Source organism: Corapipo altera, unplaced genomic scaffold (genome assembly GCF_003945725.1).
Source record: "Corapipo altera isolate COAL_440 unplaced genomic scaffold, ASM394572v1 61, whole genome shotgun sequence".
NCBI classification, from domain to species: Eukaryota; Metazoa; Chordata; class Aves; order Passeriformes; family Pipridae; genus Corapipo; species Corapipo altera.
In genome coordinates this window covers 2,860,089-2,884,979 of record NW_020884910.1, presented here as the reverse complement: position 1 = coordinate 2,884,979, position 24,891 = coordinate 2,860,089, and the positions used below count along the sequence as shown (strand labels likewise).

General features: G+C 43.6%; 1 protein-coding gene across 8 annotated transcripts in view; it reads left to right on the top strand.

Moving 5' to 3' along the window:
- The window catches only part of LSAMP (limbic system associated membrane protein), a 1,002,030-nt gene that overhangs the window by 886,044 nt on the left and 91,095 nt on the right, over window positions 1–24,891 (top strand). For all 8 annotated transcript variants that reach the window (XM_027653694.1, XM_027653696.1, XM_027653691.1 and 5 more), the window contains one exon: window positions 1,626–1,751. In XM_027653694.1, the coding sequence (XP_027509495.1) occupies window positions 1,626–1,751 (126 nt within the window). The remainder of the gene's footprint in view (window positions 1–1,625; window positions 1,752–24,891) is intronic.

The following is a 24,891-nucleotide window of genomic DNA, read 5'->3' as shown; positions in this document are numbered from 1 at the left end:
TCACACTGGCTTACAGCTCCATCTGGTAATGCTGATTGAGCTTAGTCCTTCTTGGTTTGCTGAACAGCTTTTTTTTCCCTCATGCAAATCTTAACCCTTTGAGGTTATGATAATATTCCCAAATTGTGGTCTAGCCACTGGTTTTACTCCTGGGTTCTGCTTACCTGTGTTTGCCAGTGACCCATGTGTCCCTGTTGTGCTGACCCTCAACTGATTCCTCACTGCCCTCTGCACTCTCACTTCTCCACAGGTTATGGCAATCCTTCCCCAGTGTACCTGGCTTAAATCCCTCCTTGTCAGGATGAGTGAAAGTGTCAGCAAGTACATGCCTGTCTCACTTCTTTTCGATAGGTCCTCTTTCTCCAAGGTAGTCCCATGGTCATAGATGCTAAAGTGTTTTCCATGGGTCCAGTGAGAGAGGGTATAGTGAGCTGTGGGTTGTAAACAACATTCCTATGAATCCAGCAACACAGCTGGAAGTAGTGAGTTGCTCTCTTCAGGCTTCATTTCCTTTTCCCCACCTAGCTTATAGGCTTTGCCTCAAAAGGACCATCAGGCACTACTGCCAGGGAGGGGGAAGGGGAGGCTGTTGTCTGTTTACTCTGTGGTAAGCAAAGCAGAAAATGATGTTGTTTCATTCCTCGCTACACACAAATTTGGAAGCTGAAAATATATTTTAAAAAAAATTAGAAGATTCCTTTTTAGTCAAACTCCCTCACTACCTCTGGAGTTTGAAGCATGGAAGCAAGACATGGATATGAGAGAGGAGAGACTGCAACAGCTGACATACTCCACATCTGGATGTGTTCAGGTCCCAGCATGGTCACTCTGGTCCTGTGACACAAACTCAGCTAGCTTGGAAGGTCTTTAGGGATCCTGAATGCCCAAGCAATGGCTGGTCTAGTGAATTTTAGAGACCCTACTGTGCTTTTGGTGCTGTGCTGTGTGAGGTGCAGTCATCCAGAAGCTACCTACTGCAGGTAGCCCATGGGGCATCTCTATTGGCTGAAAGATGCCACAGAAACCTTCCTGCTGTTCCCATTGTAGAAATTCCCATTAGCTATGGCGCACATCCTTGCTTCTCATGCCATTGCACAGACTCTACAGGAAGATGCTTATTGACTCTCTAGTTCAGTTCCCAGTGAGCATTTGGTTATGTGAACAGAAGAGCAGTATGCTGGCTAGCAGCATGGGTCCTATCTGCCCGTGGGAGGTAGCAGTAACTACTACACCCTCTGAGTCAGTGCCTTGAGGCCTTGCATTCTGCAGGAGGATGTAGAACTCTGTCTGGGACTGTTTGGAGTGTAAAAATGAGCTGGGATGGTGCTTGGAGCCTCCTGGCTCCTTCCATGCAGCCTTGGGACAGGCAGGCATGTTCTTAAAGGTGGTTTTATGAAGACCTCCTAACCTGTTCAAACACAAAGCATTGCAGTTACAGCAAAGGCCATTTCGAACTGCAGAACTTGAAACAGCGGTACATACTATTCTGATGTGATTTTAGAAACCCAGGTAGTAATGAGGAGTGCAACCTGTGACAGGACTCTGCTTAATAGTTTAATAAGCCAGAAAGGCTGCCCTCCATAATACTTCTTCTAACAATGTCCAACTTTCTTTTGTCTTCACAGTTCCACCAAAGATCTCCAATATCTCCTCAGACATCACCGTGAATGAGGGCAGCAACGTGACCCTGGTTTGCTTGGCAAATGGGCGTCCTGAACCTGTCATCACCTGGAGGCACCTCACCCCAACAGGTAAGAGATCCAACTGGACTTGACTGTGCTGATGATTTGTGAACTGTTCAGTAGTTTCCTTCTCTTCCAGCATCAAAAGAAAATTTCATTAGCAATACAGGCAGCTGTAGAAAAGTGGCAAGAATCTTAAATGCACTTCATAACTTGTTTTGAGGTGTGATTTCCCAGGCACAATAAACAGGTTTTCCAAGTGAACAAATGAAATTACTTCAGTAGATGCTCTACAGAACTGGACCCGTAATTCTATTTAGCTTTGGTCTTCATTGAGTTGTCCCAGTCTCTACTGCTGGTAATGCACAGCACAGTGGTGGAGACAAAATAAATGCTCCTGGTGCCAGACCGAGGGGAAAGGATTTCTGTTGAGATACTACATAAAAGAGTTTGCTTCCTACTGATTTGCCTTAAAAGAGAGAGACAAACAGTGGCACAGATGATTTCATATTACGCTCCACTTTGGCAGACAGTTGTCTTGTGTCTTGTGAGGTGAGTAAAGAAGGCATTTGATCTTCAAGGTGAGTGAAGAGCAGGATGGAGACAGAATAAAGGACAACTCACCATCTTTGTTCTGCTATCTAACTGTGCCTTCCATGCTCAAGGGCATAACAAGCTTGGAAGGAGAATATCCTTTCAGTAGTCAAGACTCTCTGGGGTTAGCAGCTTGGGTTGCAAGGAAACCTCACCCCCTGAAGATTTATCAGTATGATGAGAACGAGAGGTGGGTTTCTCTTCCTCTGCTTCATGTACTTTGAGGAGAGAAATCTTTAGCTGATTTCTTTTGCTGTCAGATATTCTTTCATCTGAAATGCATGGGGAAAGCATTGATTAGCTGCATGTGAATGGTATCCTGTGATACTCCCATATATTGTAAAGGGTTAAAGAGGATTTGAGGCAGGCAGAGTACAAACATTCTGCATGTGCTACAGATAGTCAAGTACCTACTGCAGTTCAGCAGCCAGAAAAGAGGAGAGTGTTGCAGAAAGAAGGTCTGAGAGAGAAAGGTAGAATGACACGTTGGAAGAGACCTTAATCCTAGGGCTGCATCCGGAACGCCTTGGATTTGGAACTTGTGGTTCAGGTTGGGGTTACTCAGATTTCCTGTCTTGTCCCTTCAGCTAACCCAAAGTCCTTCTGAAGTTTCACGCATATGAAAGGCAGATATGCAGTTTGTATTTCTGGCCCATTTCTTGCAATGTCAAAAGAAGGAAGATGGGGAAAGAATGCCAGAAAGATGTGGAAGGAGCAGAGCTGATGAGAGGAACAGTACTCCTCTGTGTTCCATCACTACCTGACTTTCCTCTTCTGCTTTTTTCAGCGTTAAGCATGATGGTGCCATTTGCATTTATAGGAAAATGGATCCTATTTTTTTCACCTTTAAATATGTATATGGAACCTTTTACCTCTGTTATTTCTGTTCCTAAGTTTTATTTCTGATCAAATCTTCCATCTTACTGCTGCATCAGTCTTTCAGTTCTCTATCTCTTGTATTCAAGTAGAAGATATTCCCTAGCTATTCTATGAGCACAACCTAATATTGTCTGAGTTAAGGGTGTTCCAAGGATGCTAGCTTAAATCTTCATGAAAACTAAGACCTGGTACACATGAGATACATTGTTCAAAGCAGTAAGAAGATTCTTGTCCTGACTCATCACTTTGGCTGTTGCTGCTTTGTGATTTTTTTTTCAATTGTACCACCTACTCCATTATATCAGATACAGACTTCTTTTCTCCTTTTTATAAAAGTCTCCTCAGAACAAATCTTCATTTTGGCTATCCTGTCTGGTGAGCAACAGAACTGGAGAACCCCATCCCCACTTTAACTCCAGAGTCAGATTGCCTGGATTTGTTGTTCAGTTTTCCAGCATGTCCCTTCACATTTTTTCTCCCATACTGTGTGTTTCAGAGCTTCCCTCAGCACCATCTCACTGACTTCCTTCCAACCTCTCCTCAGTCTTCCTCCCTACAGTGAAGCCTGCCAAGCACCCCCTTTGTAATGAACTAGGGGTTACAGTGAAGGGCAGGCAGTCCTCAGTCTGCCACCTCACTGTCTCACTGACTGTTGTTCTCTCTCTTTTTCCCCACCTGAATCCATGTGCTGTCTTTTACAGATACAGAGGAACTGCTTTCAGGCAGATATCAGGTCTTTGAGCAGCATGTAGCCCAGTGAGACACTTGTCCCAAAATGGGAGAGTGAAGGCCTTTAACACTTTAAAGGCCTTTAACACTTTAAAGTGTTTTCCTTGAGGTTGACAATTAATATAAATTCCATATCTATTCCAGAGCTGCTGCAGTTGGAAACGCATCTTATCTTGGAATCTCCCTTTTCCAAAACTGCAAGGCATTTTGGCTCCGTTTATGCAAGTTTTGAAGACATCTGCTATGCATCAAAGAGCTATTTTAGATCATTGTAAAGGTTTTTTAAAATATATCTCTCTCTGATTTTTTTCACGGTTAAACTCGTGACTGCAGAACTGGAAGACAGAGTGTTATTGAGCTTGTGTGGGAGATTTTCAATGGACAGGTAGTGAAATTAAACCCATACTGGGGGGCGGGAGGGCCAAATTACTTTCTCACTGTGCACTCTCCTCAAGGAGTTCATTAGCAACTTTGTCCACTGTTTCTTTCATTCATTGACTTAGTCAATAGTGTTTGTTGGCTAATTACCCGAGTTAAGACCACAGAAATGATTTATTTCTTGTTGGCTGTGAAGTGGAAGATACAAATGCAAAGGGAAAGCAGTGCTGCTACTTATGCAGAGAAGGCAGGAATGCATGTTCATTTAAATTCTGTGATCATAGCCTACTCATCTGCCTATCTGGGAAGTTAAAAAAAATTATTTATAAAATGCTATGTTCCTTCCTTTGCTGGTCCTTCAGTGAACAGTTGAACCAGGCATTTTTCTCACATCAACTGTAAGTCCCCAAGCCCTGAAGCCGCCCCAGGAAAAAACCCTCACCTAAGCCTGGGAGATAGTTAAAGTGTGACTGTAGCACTGACATCTTAGGAGGAAGGCAGGTGAAGGGAAAAAAACCTTAGTAATTCCAATGGCAAATGACAATACAGATCAGCTTTAATTTGCTGAAAGTAGGAATGACATTCTTTGGAATGATGCAAGTCCTTGCTCTCCTCTTCCATTCCTCTTCAGATGATTGACTGATTGCATTTTGGCAGAGCAGGTGGAGAGAGTCACCCAGACCCTTTTCTTTCTTATCTGACAGGCTACTGTTCTGTAGGACGTTGGTAACCTGGTCTAAATAGTTATGGATAATTTAATAGACATTGCCTGGGAGCACACACAGCTTCATTAGTAACCACGGTGGTAGTGGATCAAAGGTTGGACTTGATGATCTCAGAGATCCTTTCCAACCTGGCTGATTCTATGATTCGATGATTCTATGATTAGCTCTTCAGCTCCAGGCAGCAGAGCACTTTTCTGGGATTGCTGACCTGCAGCTTCCAGCAGGCCAACACATCCCTCCCTGCTCATAGTCTGATCCCTTTCCTGTGATTCAGGACATAGGTGCAGGCTTGTTAAGCCCGCTGTGCCCTATGACTTTTGCCGTCCCTGTTTGTGATGGTAATCCATGGCAAACACTGTAGCAGCACTCTGAACTGGATTTGTCAGGAAACTGGGATTTGTTCAGTTAGAGTGGGGATGAGTATTGATGATGTCCTTTATAAATTGTATGAGTTAGCAGATGTCAGCATTAGAAATTCTTCACTAGGCAATATGCTGTAGTCTCTCATCTCTTAAAAGGGATAAAATCCAGGCTCTTTGTACAAATAGTGGGTGGTACCCTATTGTTTCAGTCTCCTTAATATTAAATCATAACCTGCCTGATCCATGGTTCACAAAGGCATAGATAATATTTTCCTCACGGAATACAATAACCTCGAATATCCAGTAGCTGCACCACAGTCTGGAGAAGGTCCAAGCACAGGACCATGTATCATTTATCACACTGACATAGTGTGTGCAGGCTACCCCAGGCAGCCTACCCATCTATGGCTAGGTATGTTAGCAGGTGCTCTGTTTTCTTTGTACCATGCACAAAGATAAAAACTAACACAGCCAAGAAAAAGATCCAGTAAGGTAGATTAGACATGGTAGCCAGTGCCTGCTTTTGAGCTCATCTTAGTTTTATTTCATGTCTTTATTGACTTATTTTTATTCAGGATAATGTGACTTCTCCCTACCCATAAGATGCTGAGATCACAGTCCAGAGGCTTTATAATTTATCACTGCTCATCCCTCTGTCTTATTTAGAGCCATGCTAGATGGCTCGTTGACTGAAAAAAGAGCTTCCTGGGGAAAGTAAAGATTCATATATGTTCATATTCTTATCAATAAACTCCCTCTCAACAGAAGCCCTAAAGAGTGGCCTCTTGGGAATCGAGTTAGCAGCAATATGAACATGGAGAGTTGTTGCAAGGTCTTTACATTACCAGAGATCTCACTGCCAATCCTTTTGCTGTGTATGGGCAGACAAATTTAGAACAAAAAGAAAAAGGCAGCTCCTGTCCTGAGGAGCTTGTACTCAAGCTCACAGAATTAGACCCATTCATGTTTCTGCTCTTCTACCATGCTCTTCTACCATGTTTCTGCTCTTCTACCATGTTCTGCTCTGAAACCATCTTGAGGGCCTTGCTCATGGGTGCTGTGCCAAGTGCCGTGGTGTTGGTACCCACTTCGATGACGACCTGACAGGCAGTGGCAGGGAGACAAAGCTATATTGATCAAAGTTGAACAATTGAGGCTTTTACTGATTGGGCTTAACCATCTGAGGAGCAAGCAATTCCATTTTCCTAGAGAATGTGAAACCTGTATAAAACCACTAGGTACCTCTTGATCCAACTTCCTTGGCTTCAGCCTGTCAAGGCTGCTTGATGGAGAAGAGAACAGTCTGGATTCTCCCAAATTCCACCTGACAGTCTAAAGATACCCACTTTGGCTCAGAAAAAGGAGCTTAGTTATTACAGTGGTAATCACAGCATAAGGAGAACCAGTCTAGAGCAAAGCAGATAAGTATTGATTGCAACACCCAAGTTTCATGTCACAGCATAAAATGAAAGAGATGGGAAGGGTTGTCAAATATGCCACTCTGATTCTCCCTAGAGGGTGGTAGAAATTCTCATTGAGCCTTAGAGAATTTACCATAGCCTGGGAAGTTTAGAAGGGATAGAGAATACAGAAATGTGCCTGCATGCTCTGTGTAATTGAGATGGTATATGTATAATATGTTTATAAACAGCTGTAGAACTCATCGCCATGGAAAGTTATTTAAAGATGAGAACTTGGCAAGACTCAAACAGCTTATGTATTCCTGAGGATAATGTGAACAAATCTGGATATTCTTGTTATTCACAATAAAAATATTGAAAAGGATGTTAAACTTCATGCTTTGGGGCTCAGAGATCAGGATAAGACCTAAAGTGAAAGAGACAGATTATCTCACACCCCCGTTCACTTGTGTATCTTCCTTCAGTGCATGCCAGTCTCCTTGTAGAGCTGAATACTGAGTGCTGAAGGAAGCAGAGACAGAGTTTTCTGAAAGTATGAGATTTAAGAAGGCCATATCATTCACATTGGGCAACTTTGATCATTATGTCCTATGTTTGCTTGCTTCTCATTGCTGTCTAAGTCCAAAGCCTTGATACTTCGCTTTGAAGTAGCACAGGAAAAGCCAGTTTATGACCACATAAAGTAACAAACAGAAAACCCTCAGCCAGAGTCACCACAAGTCAACCCTGTGGGTAATAGGTAGTGATGAGTGGGAAGTGGATTTTCTGGTTATCTAAACCGTTTGGATTTTTCTCACTTCTCTGCTGCATTTCTAAAAACCTCAGTAAAACAGTTGTGGAGAGGAGTGTTGTTTTGGGAGGCTAAGGGTGAGGTTTTTTGTTTGCATTTGGTGGGGGTTTTGTGGAGTTATTGTGCCACCTCTTCTCATGTCAAAACCTTCTCCCCACGTAACTGTCTCTGCCTCATCAGGAAGTTTAAGATTCAGAAAGTATTTGTTTGACCCTGCGTTTTAGAATGTTGGGCAGACAACTGATGATTTTTTAACCAGGTCTCCTTTTCCTCCTTTTTTTTCTTGCATCTTCAAAATACTCTCTGGTAAAAATGTGGTCTCATCTTCCACAGAGACCTTTCATTTTGCCTCTTAAACACTCCTAATTTGTTTTAGCACACTTTCTGAGATGTCTTTTTCTCTCTTGATCTAGTCTTCATCTTATCCGACATAAAAAAAAAGAGGATGCTGGCTCACAAAGAGCCTGGGAAACAAGCCAAACTTTCAACTTTTTCAGGTCTTCTCCAGAAGGCATCCAAAGTTGTTTCAACCTCTATCTGCTTCCCACTTACACTTGCTCCACATTTCTTATATTTTTAGAAGTCTGCTTTTCTTAGTGCCCACAATCCAGATCTCCCCACCTCCTTCCTCACCTGTAACAAACTTAGGTTGAGAAGGTGCTCTCTCATTTTGCTTTCTTCTACACCCAGAGGCACATACACTGCATAGAGATCACTCCTGCTGTAGTAATGCCCCATTTGGTTACTGTGGTCTGTGGTGCTGTTTCAGTACAATCACTGTTGATGCACGAAACATACATTTTTTTAACAGCTTTGATTTCTCTCTCCTGTCCCAGGTCATAGAGGGAGAGCAAAGCCTCATGATTATTTTGACGTTTCTGGGGAACCAGCAAATACAGCTGCTGTGTAGAGGAAATTTACTCTGCTGCTTTCAGCACTGGTTGGAGGGGAACATGTGGAGTGCTTGGCTGCTCCACCTCTGGCAAGATTTTCTGTGCTGTTGCTGGCAAGATGTGGCAGTTGTGTACCCAGTTAGTGGCCTTCCTGCCACATAATAATGTTGCTCTTTACAGCAAGTTGGAGTCGGGGTAGAGTTACTTCCTTTTTTTCCTTCTCCCAGATGGATACCAATTCTAGTCAGTCATGCTGGTAAAGTCTTTTCCATGGCATTTTAACGGCTGAGCTGGATGGTGTCCATATGAAAACTTTCCTTCACCTACAGAAAAGCAGAATTTTTTCAGCTCATTGCATACTGTAATACTGCTGTCTGTGCAGTGCTGTACAGTCTGCCCTCAAGATTAGTGCTGTATCTCTGCCTTGAAGGTTAGTGCTTCTCAATGGGATGTTTAGTGAGGTCATTCAGGAATAGCTAGCTACTTTCCCTCCCCTACCTCCATCAGCCAGTCTTGAAGGATCCCAGAGGGCTAGATGAGGGAGTGAAAACTGAGTACCCCAGAACATGAGAATTCAAAATCTTCCATAATTAGTGATGACAGAAAAAGGACTTGCCATACACTGCCACAAGTCAGATCTCAGCAGCAGGTTACTGAACCTTACCAATTCTCTGTCTTTCCCACCCTCACAAACTCAGTATCAGTACTTTCTTGTCCTGATTAGAATAAAAAGAGGAGAGATCTGCTAGGCCTGCCATTCTTAGCATTGTAGATGCAGTCTACCTTGTCCTCCTTCTCTGCCAGCCTTTCTTGTGCTCCAGACATGCCACTGAGCACTCTTGTATCCTACCTATATAGTCAACTACAGCAAAACAGATTGTTATTGAGTGCAAGACTGATGGGATGTGTGTGTGTTACTGTGTCTCCCTCTAGTGATCTGAACTCATGAGTCGGCTGTGGGTCCTTCGTGTTTGGAGCTGCTCATTTGGTGATAGAGCTTCTCTGGGTTCACAGGGGTAAAGGGCAAATATTTTAGGACGGGGTCCCATTCACTCTGCCATCTGGAGGTCATATTCCCCACTGACAACTCCATATTTGCAGCTGTAGTTTGCATCTGAAAATTTAAATGTGCTTGTAAAGATGCAGAGAGGTTGAGTGTGAATTAAAGAGAGAAAAATTTCATAGCATGTTAAATTGAATACTTTCAATTCAAACGTCCTTAAGAAAGTAGCCTTAAGAAGAAAATGGGGAGGCTGCATTTTTTTTCCCCTTGTAGCTGTAATCTATAAGTAGTTTTACTTTAGGCAAGCATATTTCTCACTTTCTCTTCACAGTAGGAGAGAGACAAACTAATAAAAGGAGAAAGTTAAAGTAGTAGCTTATAGCTGGTCCTTGCTTTTTTTTATTATTTATTTGTTTAAAGAAAGAGACTTCACCATTTTGTTATTATGCTATTATGTGACTACAACTGCTCTCAATGGCTTCACTGACTTCAGTGTCTGGTATATTCTGTACTGGAGCCAGACCTACTGTCTTCTCTCTTCTAAGGACCCCAGTGAGCATGGAGGACAGCATCTTCTGCAGCACATGGGTCCTGCCAGGACACTGATGTCTGGAGGGAGTTTCCTGTATAGCCCCAAAGGCTTCACCTCTTCACCACCAAAGCATCTCTTGCATAATTATCTAGCTGTCTCTTGCCTCTGCTTCTACCCCCATGCCAGTCCCACTGATGAAGCTGCTTGGTTTCTATATTTCAGCTCTAGTGATAGCTGGAAAATAATGAGAGAGAGAACAGAGGAGTGTAGGGAGAAGCAGGATTATTTGCGAGAATCTCCTCTATACAGAGATAGACCTAGGGCAAAGAGAAAGCCAGCTTTAGGGGCAAGACATCCTGAACCTGCTTGCCATTACAACTACAGCAAGGTCAGAGGTCACTCAGCCTCCTGTGGTGTGGAGCTTTTCTCCCAGGTCTGAATACAGCTGTAGTGAAAATGGGAGTCTCCCAGCTGAATGCAGTGAGCTATTTTGGTAACATAAGGCTGCGATAGGCCCTGGTGAACACTTGTGTTCTGTTTGCTTCCTCCTTTCTGAGCATTTCAGAAATGTGTCTTCAGAACATCCCCCCCTTTCCTGTCTGAAGAAAAACATGAGAGACCAAAAACATGATTCAGGGATTTTCTATTTTGGGGTGGAGGTGCATGTTCAAAAGCTTTGTTCTTATTTCTTTCTTATGATTCTCATTTTCTTTCTTATTTCTTCTTCGGATACTCTTTCTTTCTGAACAGCACCTGAAAAATATGACTCTTCTCATGTACTCTGCATTCTTTCATGCACTGGCTGAACAAATCATCCTTTCTCATAAACTCACAGTGAGTGCCCACCGCAGTGTTACTGCAGCACGGGAGCAAAGCAGGGGGGCTGGGAGGGATTGGTGAGTCCCAATCCAGGAAAGCAAGAGCTGCTCTCTGATGCAGCCTTTGAATTTCACGCCCAGTTTGGAGTGACTTGAGCCGTTGTAAAGATAAGCATATCCTGCCAAAGGATCAGCACAAGCTGCAAGCAAGAAAAGTGTAATGGAGGTATTGATGGCCTGGGAAAGGCATTGATCATGAGAGATTTCAGTTGTTGTATCGACTGAGGGCTGTGGCAGATTGGAAGGGTCATGGAGTGAGGACAGGACTGTATCTATGGCACACTTTAGAGCATACTCATAGAGCCCACACATTGTTCCATCTTGCGTCCCAGGAAAGGCACCAGTGGGAGATGAGATGGCTGCAGTCTGGGGTAGGCAGAGGGAAGAGCGATGCGGCCTCCCAGGAGTTTCTTAGGCTCCTCATAAGAGTGCCTGTGGGTCACTGCCCTGTTGTACGTGCCTGGCTGAGAACTGCTGGCAGGATCATCTAATTACAAGCACTGTAATGGTCACCATATGTTATTACCACCATCCTTACCTGCTGTGCAGCCTGTACATTTGTAAAAGCTGCCTGAGTATGCAGGTGCACACTGCTGTATGCATTATTTGTGAGCATTTTACTGTGTGCTCCTTTGTATGTTGCCCAAGCTGGTGTCTGTCCATCCATTTTACTGCACAAAATGTGCAGCATTTTGATGTTTACCAGCCTTATCCACCAACCTCAAAGGCTTGCATTTTCCACCTTAAAGGTAGAATTGTGAAACATAACAGTAAGCATGAAAAATGAGAGCAGAGTACCTGCCATCCTTTGGCTGTGTGGCATGGTTCTGTCCAAAGCCTGCCTGTACCTAAAGTATAGCTGCATGACAGGGACAGAGAATTAGTATTTTTGAAGTCAATCATGCTAGGAGACAAAACTTCAGAAGTTCCCTGAGCTGCAGAAGATCAGGTCAGACTCCAAACTCTGTAACTCCAGCCCCTCATGCTCACTTGTATCTATTGCATTTATCTCTGCTGTACTTGGGTATCTTCCAAGCAAATAAATAATTGGTTCCTGCTTCTGTCTTCCCTTCTGCCCAAGGGACCTAAAGTTAATTTGTGCTGACTGTTAGGCTTTGGGTATGTGGTGGGCTGACCTTGGCTGGATACCAGATGTCCACCAAGACGCTCCATCACTCACCTCCTCAGCAGAATGGGGGGAGAAAATAAGATGGAAAAAGCTTGTGAGTCAAGATAAACGCAGTTTAATAAAGCAAAAGCAAAGGCCACTCACAGAAGCAAAGGAAAACAAAATATTTATTTTCACTCTCTGCTTGCCACCAACAGGCGATGTTCAGCCTCTTCCCAGGAAGCAGGGCTGTAGCACACGTATTGGTTTCTCCAGAAGACAAACATCATAATAATGAATGCCCCTACCCATTTCTCTTAGCTTTTATTGCTGAGCAAATGCCACATGGTATAGAATATTCCTTTGGTCAGTTTGGCTCAGTTGTCCTGGCTATGTCCCCTTCCAAGATCTCACTTACCCTTAGTATACTGGTGAGGAGGAAATGTTGGCGAGACAGCCTTGATGCTGTGCCAGTGCTCCTCACCAGTAGCCAAAACGCTGGTGTGTGTTATCCACACCTTTTTAGCTCCTAATGCAAAGCACAGTGCTGTGAGATCTGCTGTGGGGAAAATGAACTCCATTTCAGGCAGACCCAGTACAGGGGAGAGGCTGCTATTGTAGAAGGAAATCAGACCATATATACGTAAATGTTCCTTGCACTGTGAAATTCTAAGTGCCCCCATTTTCTGTGGGGAGAACTACAACCATTTGACTTCTGTGAGGATTCCTTGTAGCTCTTGGGAGCTTTCCAAGGGGCAACACAGAGAAGCTAATGTTCCCTAGATATTCCTTCTGCAAGCTCCATCTTGGATGCCTGGAGCTTCATTTCACTTGAGTGAAATGCAGACCTCTGGAGAGCCAATTCACTCCATGCAAGGAATGGGTCTTGGAGTTGATGCCCAAAGCGGAGGTTTTAAGGGAGTTGGGGACAAAGAAAAGTCACATTTGCCATGCAGCATCTCCTGTATGAGACCTGGAGAAGATGAGGGAAGGAGACTGTTAACTTGAACAGACAGAATTAATTAGATGAGTAAAATAATAGATTAATGAGCAGCCAGTGTCAGGGGAACTTATTAATTATCAGTAGAGGATTTCCTTCAATATGCACTCTGGCCGAGGGCATGCAAGATAGCAACCAAAACTCAAGCCCCATTTAAGGAAGCTACTAAGGAATTAGCAGCACTGGATATCTGGAGAACGATAGCAGGAGTTGACTTAAATGCTTCCTTTGAATCTCATGTTCTGTGTGGTTCAGGTAATGGCTGGGGATGAGGGGGATCTGGGAAATGCTAGATTGTATCTAACCAGTGTTAATAATGGCTCAATAAAAATGCTCTGATAAGAACACATTAAAGTTGCACAGTTAAGCACTCACAAGCCAGGTAAGGTGAGATTTCAGGTTACAAATGCAACCTTAACTCTTCTCCTGCTGAGGGTACCTTAGCAGGCAGCCTCTAATTAAGGGGCATTGGTCTATTGCCCAAGTAATATGTCATAACATCAGTTAAAGCTCTCTTCAGCTTTGGACAGGTGCACATAGTGTCTTGCAGTACTGTGGTTTTGTCTGTGTGTGCCTGGTGAAACAGACTCCATTTGAATTATGGCATTGAGAATATTGCATTCATTGTACTGGAACAAAGCATGGTGGTTTAGAACATGGGGTCCATTTAGACTGTAAAGATATATAGCAACCCACCACCACTCTCAGGTCACCATTTGACATGTCAGAAAGTAGTAGTTGTGGAAGATGTTGACATTTGGGGCAAGTTGTGTTGAAAATGGGGTTTTCCTTCCTAGGGACTGATTTCTACTCCTTTACCTCAACGTATTGTATTTTTTATGTAGTTGCCTTACTGAAGCATTCAGACTGTTCACAGAGTGAGATGGTACCCTGTCCCACAAAATAATGCCTTTTTTCTATCACCTAGGAGGTAACTGTTCATATATTAATGTATTTTCCATTTACCACTCCTACATTTATAACTCTGAGTCTCACTGCATGTACAATGGCTGTGATATAAGGAGAAAAAGAGAAAAGGTAAAGGGCAAATTTCTTCTTGGGGAACACTGCAGAAGCGAATGGATTCAATGGTTTTGAACCAGACATCATAGATCTGACATCCTTCCTTAACATTGATGCTGAGTCATTAGCCTGCCCACTGAACACAAAGTTCTTTGAGGGGTGGCCAACCTTTCTTCTGTGTAAGTCCTTGAGTAAAAACCTCTGTCCTTCCCTGCATACCCTGCAGTAGTCTGAGATTTCTCAGAAGCCACTGTCCATGTGTCTGTCAAACACAATCTGCAGCACCTCCTGCTGCCCCACTGCTCATCCTTGCAGCTACACCGGGAGGCCTGCTTTGGTTGCATTCAAAGCAAATATTCAGCACTGTTCTACCATGAGCGTTGTCAAATCTGTTGGGCATCATGTGAGCTGGGGTGCAGACTTGCATATGAGTTTGAGAGTATCTAAAGCAGTTCAGATGCCTTGAGCTTTATTTTTTGCATTTTGGATCACTGTCTGAAGAACAGATGGGGTAACAGGAATGGCAAAGGCAAGGGCAGCAGTTTTAGCAGCAGCCAGGGATCTGTAGATATTTTTAAAGGTTTCCAAATGTGTATTCATCTGTCCTCAGCAAGAAACAATTGCGTAGTGAGAGCTGTCCCTTAGAGGCAGGTGCAGGCTGGTCTGAGTGGAGCAGAAACTCATCAAGGGGGCTACATATGAAAAGGAAAGGTCACATAAGCCCAGGTGGCCCTGCAGGAGACTGACAGGGTGGCCACAGTGGGAACAGATCTTATGTGCAAGGTACGAGAGAACAACTATGAGGAGGAAAGGCAGAGAATTTCATAGAAAGCCCCCAGCACAAGGAAACATGCTGATTAATTTCCACAGACCTGCACAGATCTGAAGCGAGATAAAAATTTCCTCACTCAGAGACTTTGGGGATCACTGAGCAGAGTTTGTTTAAAAGAAATGAGCTTCATCTGAGAGGTTTAGCAACTTGTGCTAATGAGAGTCTGTCTGTCAAACTTAAGTGGCATCAAGTGGCCCAGAACAAGGGCTCTTGGGCGTTAAATGGTTCCTACCAAATACCAAGCCCATTACCATGATTGGCTGTTGTAGCCCTCTAAACGGCAAAAATGATTAAATTGGTCGTTATGAAACGCTAAAGATGCATAATTATGAAAAATAAGGTTTGAGTAAGAGGAGAGTTCATCTCTCTGGATGCTTTGTATCTCAAGAAGGCATCAATGTAGAAATGTTTTAAAAGCATCCAAGGGTTCCCTCCTGTCTGGTTTTCTCCTGACAGTCTGGGAATCATGAATGTGTTTGGAAGTGAAAGTGTTTCTCCAGTCTCTAGGCCGATATAAGAACTGGAGACTGAATGTCCCAAAGTCCCCCTCTGCATAAGACTGTGTTTCATTGTCCAGTCTCCCTCCTGTTTGCTAAGGTGAGGTCCAGTGCATGACTTTCCTTGATCACCCTGGCTCATCAGACACTCTTGCCTTTTCTGGGAGGGAGGGATTTATCTCCTCAGGCAGTGCTGCAGACGTGATACAGGCATGTTTTCTTCTTCTGGGATATCCTCAGGTGTTCCAGTGGGCTCTTCTCCATGCCATGGAGAGAGGCTTTCTGGAACGCAATTTAACAAAGGTTTATTGCAAAAATCAAGTGTTAGGCTTTTGGTCACTGTATACAAGAGGACAGGGAACAGTGAATATCCATGGAACTCTATGCAAGTGAGCGAGGAGGTTGAATAAAGAGTTGCAGAGCCATTACACATGGTTGAGCATAGGGTGTTGTAGTTGTGTTGGGGGAAAGGGTTGTGAAAAACAGGAAGTCTTTTGCTTTCATAGCAGCTCACTTTCCTATTGTTGGACAACTCTAAGGGTGAGACCAGTGCTTTGCACACTTCCTGCTCTCTCAGATCTGCCTCCCAGCTGAGCCAGTACCTCTCACTGTTGCTTTGGAGCACCTCTCAAATGTTTTTATCCCATTAAAAGCCTGGAATAGCAACAGGCATAGAGCAGAATATAAGCATAAAGTTTCTCTGGCACAACTCAGTCAACTCAGATTTCCTAAAGCTTTAATGTTCCTAGTTTGCAAGAACCTTCAGCAGAAATAGATTATTTATTCATTTTACTCTCCTTTTAGTTATCTCACTCTTTGGTGCTACCCCAGCACTAGAAGAGTTTTACAGCCTCCTTAGAAAGAGTAATAGTGGTGGTGAGTTATTTCAGCCTCTGGGGCTCTCTGCTCTCCTTGGGTTGCTGCACTTCTCTCTAGGAGAGCACTAACTGAGCCACTGAGCCAAGTCCTTGTTTCTCTTGTCAAAACTAAGTGGTCACTAGGGATATGCTGGTATTTACATTCTGTTACTCCTGCGTGAGATGTGTAATGTGTTAGCAGATCCTATCTGAAACTCTGCTGACCATTCCTCTCCCTCATCTGTCTGTCTGCTCACCTTCCTTCCTTGTGTGACAGCTGATGTTGAATATCTTTCGGGAACTTGATTTGTTTGTAGATCAAATGCCTTTAAGAAATGATCAGACATTGCTTGGTATCAGAGTATGTCATTTAAGGCAGTAGTCACTTTTAAGAAAATACTCCGTGTGTATGTCATTTATGGCATTATGCATATCCCAGAAGACAAGTAGTGTCATCTGCATATTTATGCAAGACTGTGTGAGCCATCTAGTCAGCTGATTTGCCATATGAAGTTGTCTTTTCCCCAGCACGCCTGTGGCTGTTGTAGTCAAAATAAAATGTACCATGTCTTAAATGGAAAGCTGACTATCTCTGCCTTTTGAAGGGGCTGAGCTCTTCACAAAGATAAAGTTATGACATACCTCTTGGCACCTACCTGTGTCTCCAAACCTAAGGCAAACTTGATCTGTCTGAAAATCTACTTGTGTTAATTTAAACAGAGTTAGATGCATCCTGAAAAGTTTCAGACCACTCTTGAGGTGCTGATCAGAGGACAGCCTGTGAAAACGATTTGATTTCAATCCTTAGATGTTTTTCTAACTTTTTTTCACGGTTTCTGGTAATTTACACGTAGCTGTTGGCTTAAATCCTCAGCTGTACTGGAAATGATTATTCTCTGTAAGAGTGAATATTTTCACAAATTCTGGTCATGGGAATGCAGAAGTATTTCATTGTTGCAGCTCTCTTCCAGAAAACACTGTGGCCACTGTGAGGTTCTTTGCCCACACATTAGCTTGTAGGCATTTAAAAAAATGTCAACATTTAAATTCTCCTGAAATTATGAATAAATTTGTCTAAGACCTCCCATATTATTGACCTAGCTTGTGCTAAAATATAAAAGGGTTGTGGTTGCCATTGTCTGTGGACTTGACACTACAGGTGTTTTTATTGGGACCCAGATCACTTGAGGATTAAGCTTTCTCACTGGAAACACTTCTTAGCAGAAAAAAAATTAGCCCAGATGCCTTGAAAGCCTTAATTTGTGTTCAGGGAACAGTTTTTCAGGAAAGTATGTATTACAGAGCTTGCAGAAGAGAATGAGTCAAAGGTTTCACATGTGGAACCTTTTCTCAGCAATCTTTACCACAGAATATAATTTGGCCTATAAGCCCCAACATTAAGCATGTTAATGAGTTGCTCCTGTGATGGATTACTTGTATGAAAAAGTATGTGTGTGGGAAACTCAGTTATATAACCAAAGTGATTTTCATATAATTTGGAAAGGCCTCAAGACCTCCTCAAAGTTTATAGCCTTCGTGGCCAGCATATCAGTGTCTGGAAATTGTACAGGGAATTGTACCTAGTCAGGGAGGTTGCATGTTTCCATCCTGAAAATGAATATACTATTGGCAAACACTGCCCTGTGACTGTGGTGTTATGATATTTGTTGTTGTTTTGCTGGTGTCTGTCACATCACTCCATGGGGCCAATTCTTTTATTTAATCTAGTTGTTATACAATGTCAGTAAATCTAGGAGAGAATGTTGCAAATTCCTATTTCCCCCTCTGAAACCCTAGACTGGAAATTCAATTTTAAGGTTGTAAATAGAATCCACTTGGACTTGTCTTCTCATTGCTATGGCAAATGGTGTGCATTGTCTTTATGATGCTGCTGCAAATAGCTTCACAAGGACACAGATTTGTTCATGAGAGTTGGTCAGAACAGATTTTCTGAAAGTGATTTTAAATATAAAAATACTGTCAAAATACAAATTTGCAGCTTGTTAGCCTGCAAACCTAAAGACTCTGTACTAGCTATTGCTTAGTAGACATCACCCTAGTAGAGGTATACCAAAGATATCCCTCTGTTAGTTGATTATTCCTTTTCTGACCATTTGTAATGCAGGCTCTTTTCTCTCCAGAATTCCTCATGTTAGGAAAAGAAAATGGAGCGAGGTACCTTTGTCAATAGCTCTTCTGTCAAAGCCTGCCTAATTTATATGCAGGCAATAACTAAATGATGCCTGTGGGGAAAGGCAGCAGAGACAGGGCTGGTTGAGCAGTTTTAAGCAGTCCTTTCCCATATGCATTTTTCAGTGTTCTGAAGGCCATTTTAAAAGGTAACTTTGCTTTAAATTCCTGGACTTGCAAGTGTGTGAAGGAACGGGATTATTAAAGCCATGCAGCCCCCTTAAGTATCTGAAAGAGAGTGCAGCTTGTGCTGAGGAGTTGTACAAGAAGATAAGAACATTTGCTGCCTCAAGATGTTGTTCCCTAGATGGGTCTGGCAGTCTCCAAAGTGTTTGTCCTATAAATGTGGTTCCTGGGACAGGAGTGTTGCCGGAGTCCCTCCTCGTGCCAGGAGCTGGAAGTTTGGGGGCTATGAAAGTGGAGGAGCGATAGTTGTCAAAGAGCTTGGAGCAGATGCCTGTGGAGGGAAGAAGGCTGCCCTATGTGATGCCTGTCTCAGGCAGGAATCCAGCACACTGACGTTTTCACAATCGGCATCCTCGAGGGCACTAAGAATGAGGCTCCCTCTTCTTCTGCTTCTTTAGGTCATTAAATAAGCACTGCTCTGGGACTTGTCTCTTCTCCTCATATCAACATCAGAAACCAATATGCATAGCCTCTTACATCCTTTCCCCCTACTCAGTGCTGGCAGATGTTCTCCCACCCCCTTCCTGCACTTGAGATACCTGCCAGAGTAATGGGATCCTCCTGCAAGCTCTTTAATTGAAAGGAATTTCTGTCTGGCCTGAAGATGTCAGGAGGCTGACGGAGACGTGTTTCTATAAAATGAGGCTTGATCTACAGTGCAACAGGCAGTGTCTGGATCACTGAGAATCCTTCACACTCGCTGGCTGCATCCAGCCTTTTGAAGGGGGGCATTAATTAAGGTGCGTCTGTCAGGGTGTGGGTTCTGGAGACCCCTCTGGCTCAGCTGCCAGCTCTCCCCCTGCAGTGTCAGCCTGCGAGGTGCCATTGCTTTCTTTCCACTTGGCGCTTCCCCTTGCCCGCTGTGCCACTTCCATTTCTGATTCCCATCAATTTGAAACAGAGCCCTGCTGACCCTGCTGACCGCTGCTCATACATCTCCCGGCATGGTTAATAATAATGGCCTCTGTGGGAAATGATGGGCTGAGACAGAGAAAGGACATAATGATGCTCTGGCTGGGGTAGGCAGAAAGAGGAAAGTGAAGTGACAAGCAGCTAAACAGCAAGAGAGGGGTGTGATGATAAAAACAAACAAATCTGCAAATGCCTAAAAATCCACAGCAATGGCATCCTTGAAACAAATGGGGAGAGACAAGCTTGAGTCCCTGGGGGAGGGAAGAGGGAAAAAGAGGGAGAGAGAGGAAAGCGACCAGAGAATCGGCCAGTAATTGAAATGGCATCAGGGAAGAAAAGAACTGGAAAGCACAGACAGGCTTGGAACTGGCAGGTGGCAAAGAAAGAGGGTGAAAGACAGAGAGAGAGAGCATGGAGGAAGGAAGATGCAGACGTAGAAAGCAAAAGGGAAAAATAGAGAAGGTGGCCATGGGGACCTAACGAAAGAAAATGGGCACAGAATGGGAAGTGGGGAAGCAAGGAGGGGAAGAGATCCATGCCTTGGCAGAGGAGGAAAAGTGGAGGGGAACTGAACCAAGGTAGAGGAAGGAGAGAAAACAATGTATTTGGGCTTTAGAAGAGGGAGGAAAGAACAAAGAAGTGGGAGAAAGAGTTAAAGAAGAGCAAATTGAAGACCCCCAGGTCTATGCCATTAAAGTTCACCAAAGGCATAAAGAACAGGGTTTGAAAACCTGATGGTACCTGCTTCTCCAGAGCTTCACCAGTCCCCATCAGCTGCTTGGGATCCCAGTGTAAATTCCAGGGAAGTGCATGTCATTTTTGGATAAGCAGAGTTTGACTTGATGGAAAAGCTTTGAGCCCTGCGTTGCAGCCCTACTGCCCACAGCACGCAGCAGGCAGGTTTGTTGTGGGTTTCATCTCCATAGCAATATAATGACCCCAGCATGGAAAGCAGCAGACACCTCTTGGCTGGGCAGATCAGTCACTCTCCTGCTCCATGTTTGCTGGGTAATTGTCCCTAGTGCCTGATGCTATGCTGGAAGGTTGTTTCCTTCTGTTGGTAAAGCAGATCAATGCTGACATCATGCACTGTCAGAGATTTTTCTCTCAGTGCAAACAGTTGCAGATGCCCCTGGCTCTCATCAATAACCAATTATGTGATCATCTGTGTTTCCTGGCTCATGATTTTTTACCCCCACACAGAGAAATCAGAGAAGATGGTTAAATTTCCTCTCCATAATTTCTGTCCCTCAGCTGTAGCTGGGATGAAGCTGAGTGGCAGTTGCTGGAACAGGACTGCTTTTGCTGTGCCGAGGGGAGGTTAGCCAAAGCACAGGGGTGAGCTGTGGCCTGTCCAGACAGAAGTGTGTGGGCAGATCTTTGGCAGGTTCATCACTCTTCTTAGCTGCTCCCATGCTCGGTAATTGAGGACTGTTTTGCAAGCAATCCTCCATAGTCCTTCCCTGAAACACTGGCACTCGTGTCCTGGATTCTGTGCTCATAGCTGTCCCCGCCCTCCTGTGTAACACTGCATAAGCCAAGGATCTTTCTGTGCACCTTTTTTTTTTTTCCCTGAAAGAATTGTCTCCACAACATCAGCCATGGGAATTTTAGATTTGTTGTACTTCTAAGGCAGTTCTGGTCTTTTTGATGGAATGGAACAGATATGCATTTATGGTAAGCACATAAATGGATTAGGGTTGGGTTACAGGTGCAAATACATGTACAGATAGGAAGTTTGTTTACTTCAGATCTTCCATATCATTTGTCAAATTGAGGCAAAAGAATAAGTCTGAAAAGCAACCACAAAAATATCACAAACAGAAAAAAGTATTTTTTAAAGATCTGCATCAGTATTCATGGAACTATTTTTTATTGCTACCCTTTTCCCTAGCTTTTTTTCCAACTCCTTGGAAACCACTCTTACTCCTCCCATCTTTGCCATTTCAGCTTCCACCTATCTCATGCAGAATGCTCAAATAAGCTCTTGTTATTTTTTCTTCCCTGGAAAAGATGACACTCGTTAATGTCTAATACAAGTGGTTGTGGCACAGAGAAAAAGAGGGACCTGGGTGAGCCTCCTGGCTGGCATTCAGATGCAGAGATTTGGTTTTCAAGTAGATAATGCTCTCTGAAAACAGGACTGCTGGAGTAGATGGGACAATATTGACTGAAGCACAAAACAATTCAGTGGGTGACCTTCATGGTCTTGCGTATGTAGCCAGTCAGGATGCCTGGTGTGTAAATGCCACCCACTCAGTATTCATTTCATGTGACTCGTGACCAACCTGCACCAGGGAATGGATGAAAGGCAGCATTCAGGTATGTAATATGATTATCAGATGATATATCAGACTGTGATTCCACAAAGCCAAAGGGTCAACAAGACTGGAAAATGTGTTTTGCAGCTTCTGAGATGATAAATTTTTTTAAGATTACCGTGTACTCAATATAAAATGAATAAATAAATAACATCAAATGAATAGATGTTATGTAACGTGGTTCCCGCCTCTCCTTAGCTGACCAGCTGTCTCCCAGGGAAACTGCTGACTGTGTGGACACCACTGTACATATTTGGTCTGGTTTGTGTTTGCACATATGAAATGAGAGAAAAGTTCTGGCCCCTTCACTGTTTGGGGTGGAGAAGAAGAGGGTGGTTCATTCCCACTGTTTTTCTTAGCCCTTTGAGATGGTGGTCTCTCTTACTGAGATGTCCTGTTGGCAGTCACCATGTTTGGACTCCCAGGGGTGAAGGCAAGGTCGTCAGTCTGTCTGTAGTCCTGGCTCCTCTCACTAGCATGCCTAGAGAAGGTTTTGTACTGGGCATCTACATCCTTAGCAGCCTGACAAAGGTTTGAGTCAAACCTTTGCCTCACAGAGTAATGCACTTTTTCTCAGGACTCAGCCTTTACTTGACCTTTGACTGGTTGACCTGACTCATTTGGGAGGATGAGAATGGACACTGTTATTAGGACTGGCTGAAGTTGTGCTGTTTAAAGTTTTAGCAAAACACACTCAACTGTTTTCTCCAGAGAGACTACAGCTGTGGTAATGTTATAAATCATTAACATCAACCTATAAAATAGGTTCCCAGGTGTTTGCACTGCTGCTGTTGATCTCTGATATGAGGAATAGCCTATGATACCGATTCCTGTCTCAAAGATCATTTGTGTGATCTCACCAGCACTATTGTTCAGGCTGCTCATGACAAGCCACCAGGTTCAAAAAGATGGAGACAACTAGCACAGGCAGAGGGTTTCAGGTGTGTAAGTGGATACAGCTGTCCAAAAAAAGCTGGGAGCCATTATCACAAGGCACCCAGAATAGCTCGTGCTTTAGTCAGTGAGAGCAGCTTTTAAGACAGACACTTTCTTTTCTCACAGCTCAAAGAGTGAGTAACAAAAAGTAGTGAATCTCAGAGAGGAGGAATGACCTCTGAATTTTCTCAGAAAAAAAAATATGAATCTCTTGAACTGAAGAAAAAAATGTAGCTGGGCTTTGTGAAGAAATATTCCTTATGTCGAGCAAAATTTTAAGGCCAGAAGGATCATCTAATTTGGTTTCGTTGTAGCACAGTCCAGAGAACCTGGCATGGCAATTTCTGCATTAAGTCCATAACATCCCTTGGAGCGACAGCCCATCTTTCACACAAGGGTGTAGGTGGCACCACTGTGGCCCTTCCCCATGGCCTGTGCATGCTCTGCCAGAGTGCCCAAGCACTATGTCCCCTCTCAAGAGACTCCACTAGACCTGGCATCCTGAGAGCATAGTCCCTTCTTCCCTGAACCAGGATTTCTTTACATGGAGAACTTCACACAACCTGTGAGTTGTATGGAGGAAGCAGGGGAATGAAAGCTAATGAGGTAGAATGTAATCATAGCACTCCTTCATACTCACAAGCTGCTCAGATGAGGTTCTGCGGATGGGCTACCATTGGTCTTTCTTCCAACCTGGCTTGAACTGGTTCACCTTTCCCCCACTGAAATGCTCATGATTGGAGTGCCTTAAGTGAGAGAAGCAACAGCTTCACTGCACTTAGGACATCATTGTCCAGTTGAAGGATTGGGGAGGAGCCACTTCAGCCGAGGAAAGGATTTATATTCAGAGACTGCTAAAGTGCAGGCAGCTTCCTTTCTGTGGTCCCATAGGGGAGTGAAGCACCTTCTTGCATTTTGCCTGCTCAGGGAAACAGTTTGAATTTCAGAATGTGGACAAGGTAAGGAGAGGTGATTCCAGGGAATGCACAGCTTTCTGTCCCGCTGCAAATGCTCCAGCATGGCAGCTGTTCTTTCTTACCATTTCAGATGTAACTCTGGAGAGAGAGGACAAAGCCCTGCAAATAGGTGAGGACAGGAAATCCTAGCCCCGAGGGGTGTCCCATGTAGCCAACAGAAAGCTTCATGTAATGTTTGCAAGTTACAGTGTCTGTTTTAAGTGAATACTAAATGGAGCTGGAAAGGGAACAATCTGACAGAAACATGTGGTTGTGTTTTGGGCTATTTCACTACATTAACATGTGTGCCTTTTCTGAGAGTCTGACTTTATATCTTCATGTGTCTTAACTTTGGAACTATGGGATCTGCTACAAAAAAATAAAATAGAAATTAGAAAAGAAAGTGCAGTTGGGTGTGTGCTGTGCCCTGAAGTGACAGTGATCAGACAGTGCACAGAAAAACAGAAAAAATCAAGAATCTCTCCATCAAGAATGGGACAGGCAGGTAGGCTTTGTATAAGTTGGGGAAAAATTTTATATGTTAGATCTTCTGAAGAAATGTTCCTTTGTGTGCAACTAGACTCAACTGCTACCTGTTCCAACTTGCTTAAAGAAAAAGAACAACTAGAAAGTATTTAATATTGGAAAATCAAAGGTGGCTCTAGGTTGTCATTCTGGGCTTTGTCTGTCAGAGCTGCCCATCTGTTTACCTTCTATGAACCATGGTTGTTTGCTTTTGTTATGTGATGCTAGAGAGCAAGGTGCATCCTCTCATACACAGAAAGGGTGATGAATCTCCTTGTCTCACAATAACCTGTAAAAGGGAACACCACTTTGAAATTGTAAAGTGTATTGACTACTGAAAATCTCTACAAATTTTCTTCTGAATCTTTGGGATGATCTTCACTAGAAGGCAGAGAAAATTGCTTGACTGGATTTCTGCGATCTCACTGGATAGAAGTTGCTATGTCATGGTTTACTGCTGATACTGCCTACCCATTTATTTGTCATCCAAGGATCTCAGTGGTGTTTACAATAGTGTGCTGTCTCGCTGTTAATCCATGAGACGGGGAGTCACCAGTTCTGATTCTGTTTCCAACCGTATCCAAATTTGGAGTGTCTATCCAACAAACCTCTTCCCCTGTTAGTGCCTCTGAAAGCAGTGTGTATGCTCTTGCATTTGTGTGAAGCCCACTGATCCCTCAGA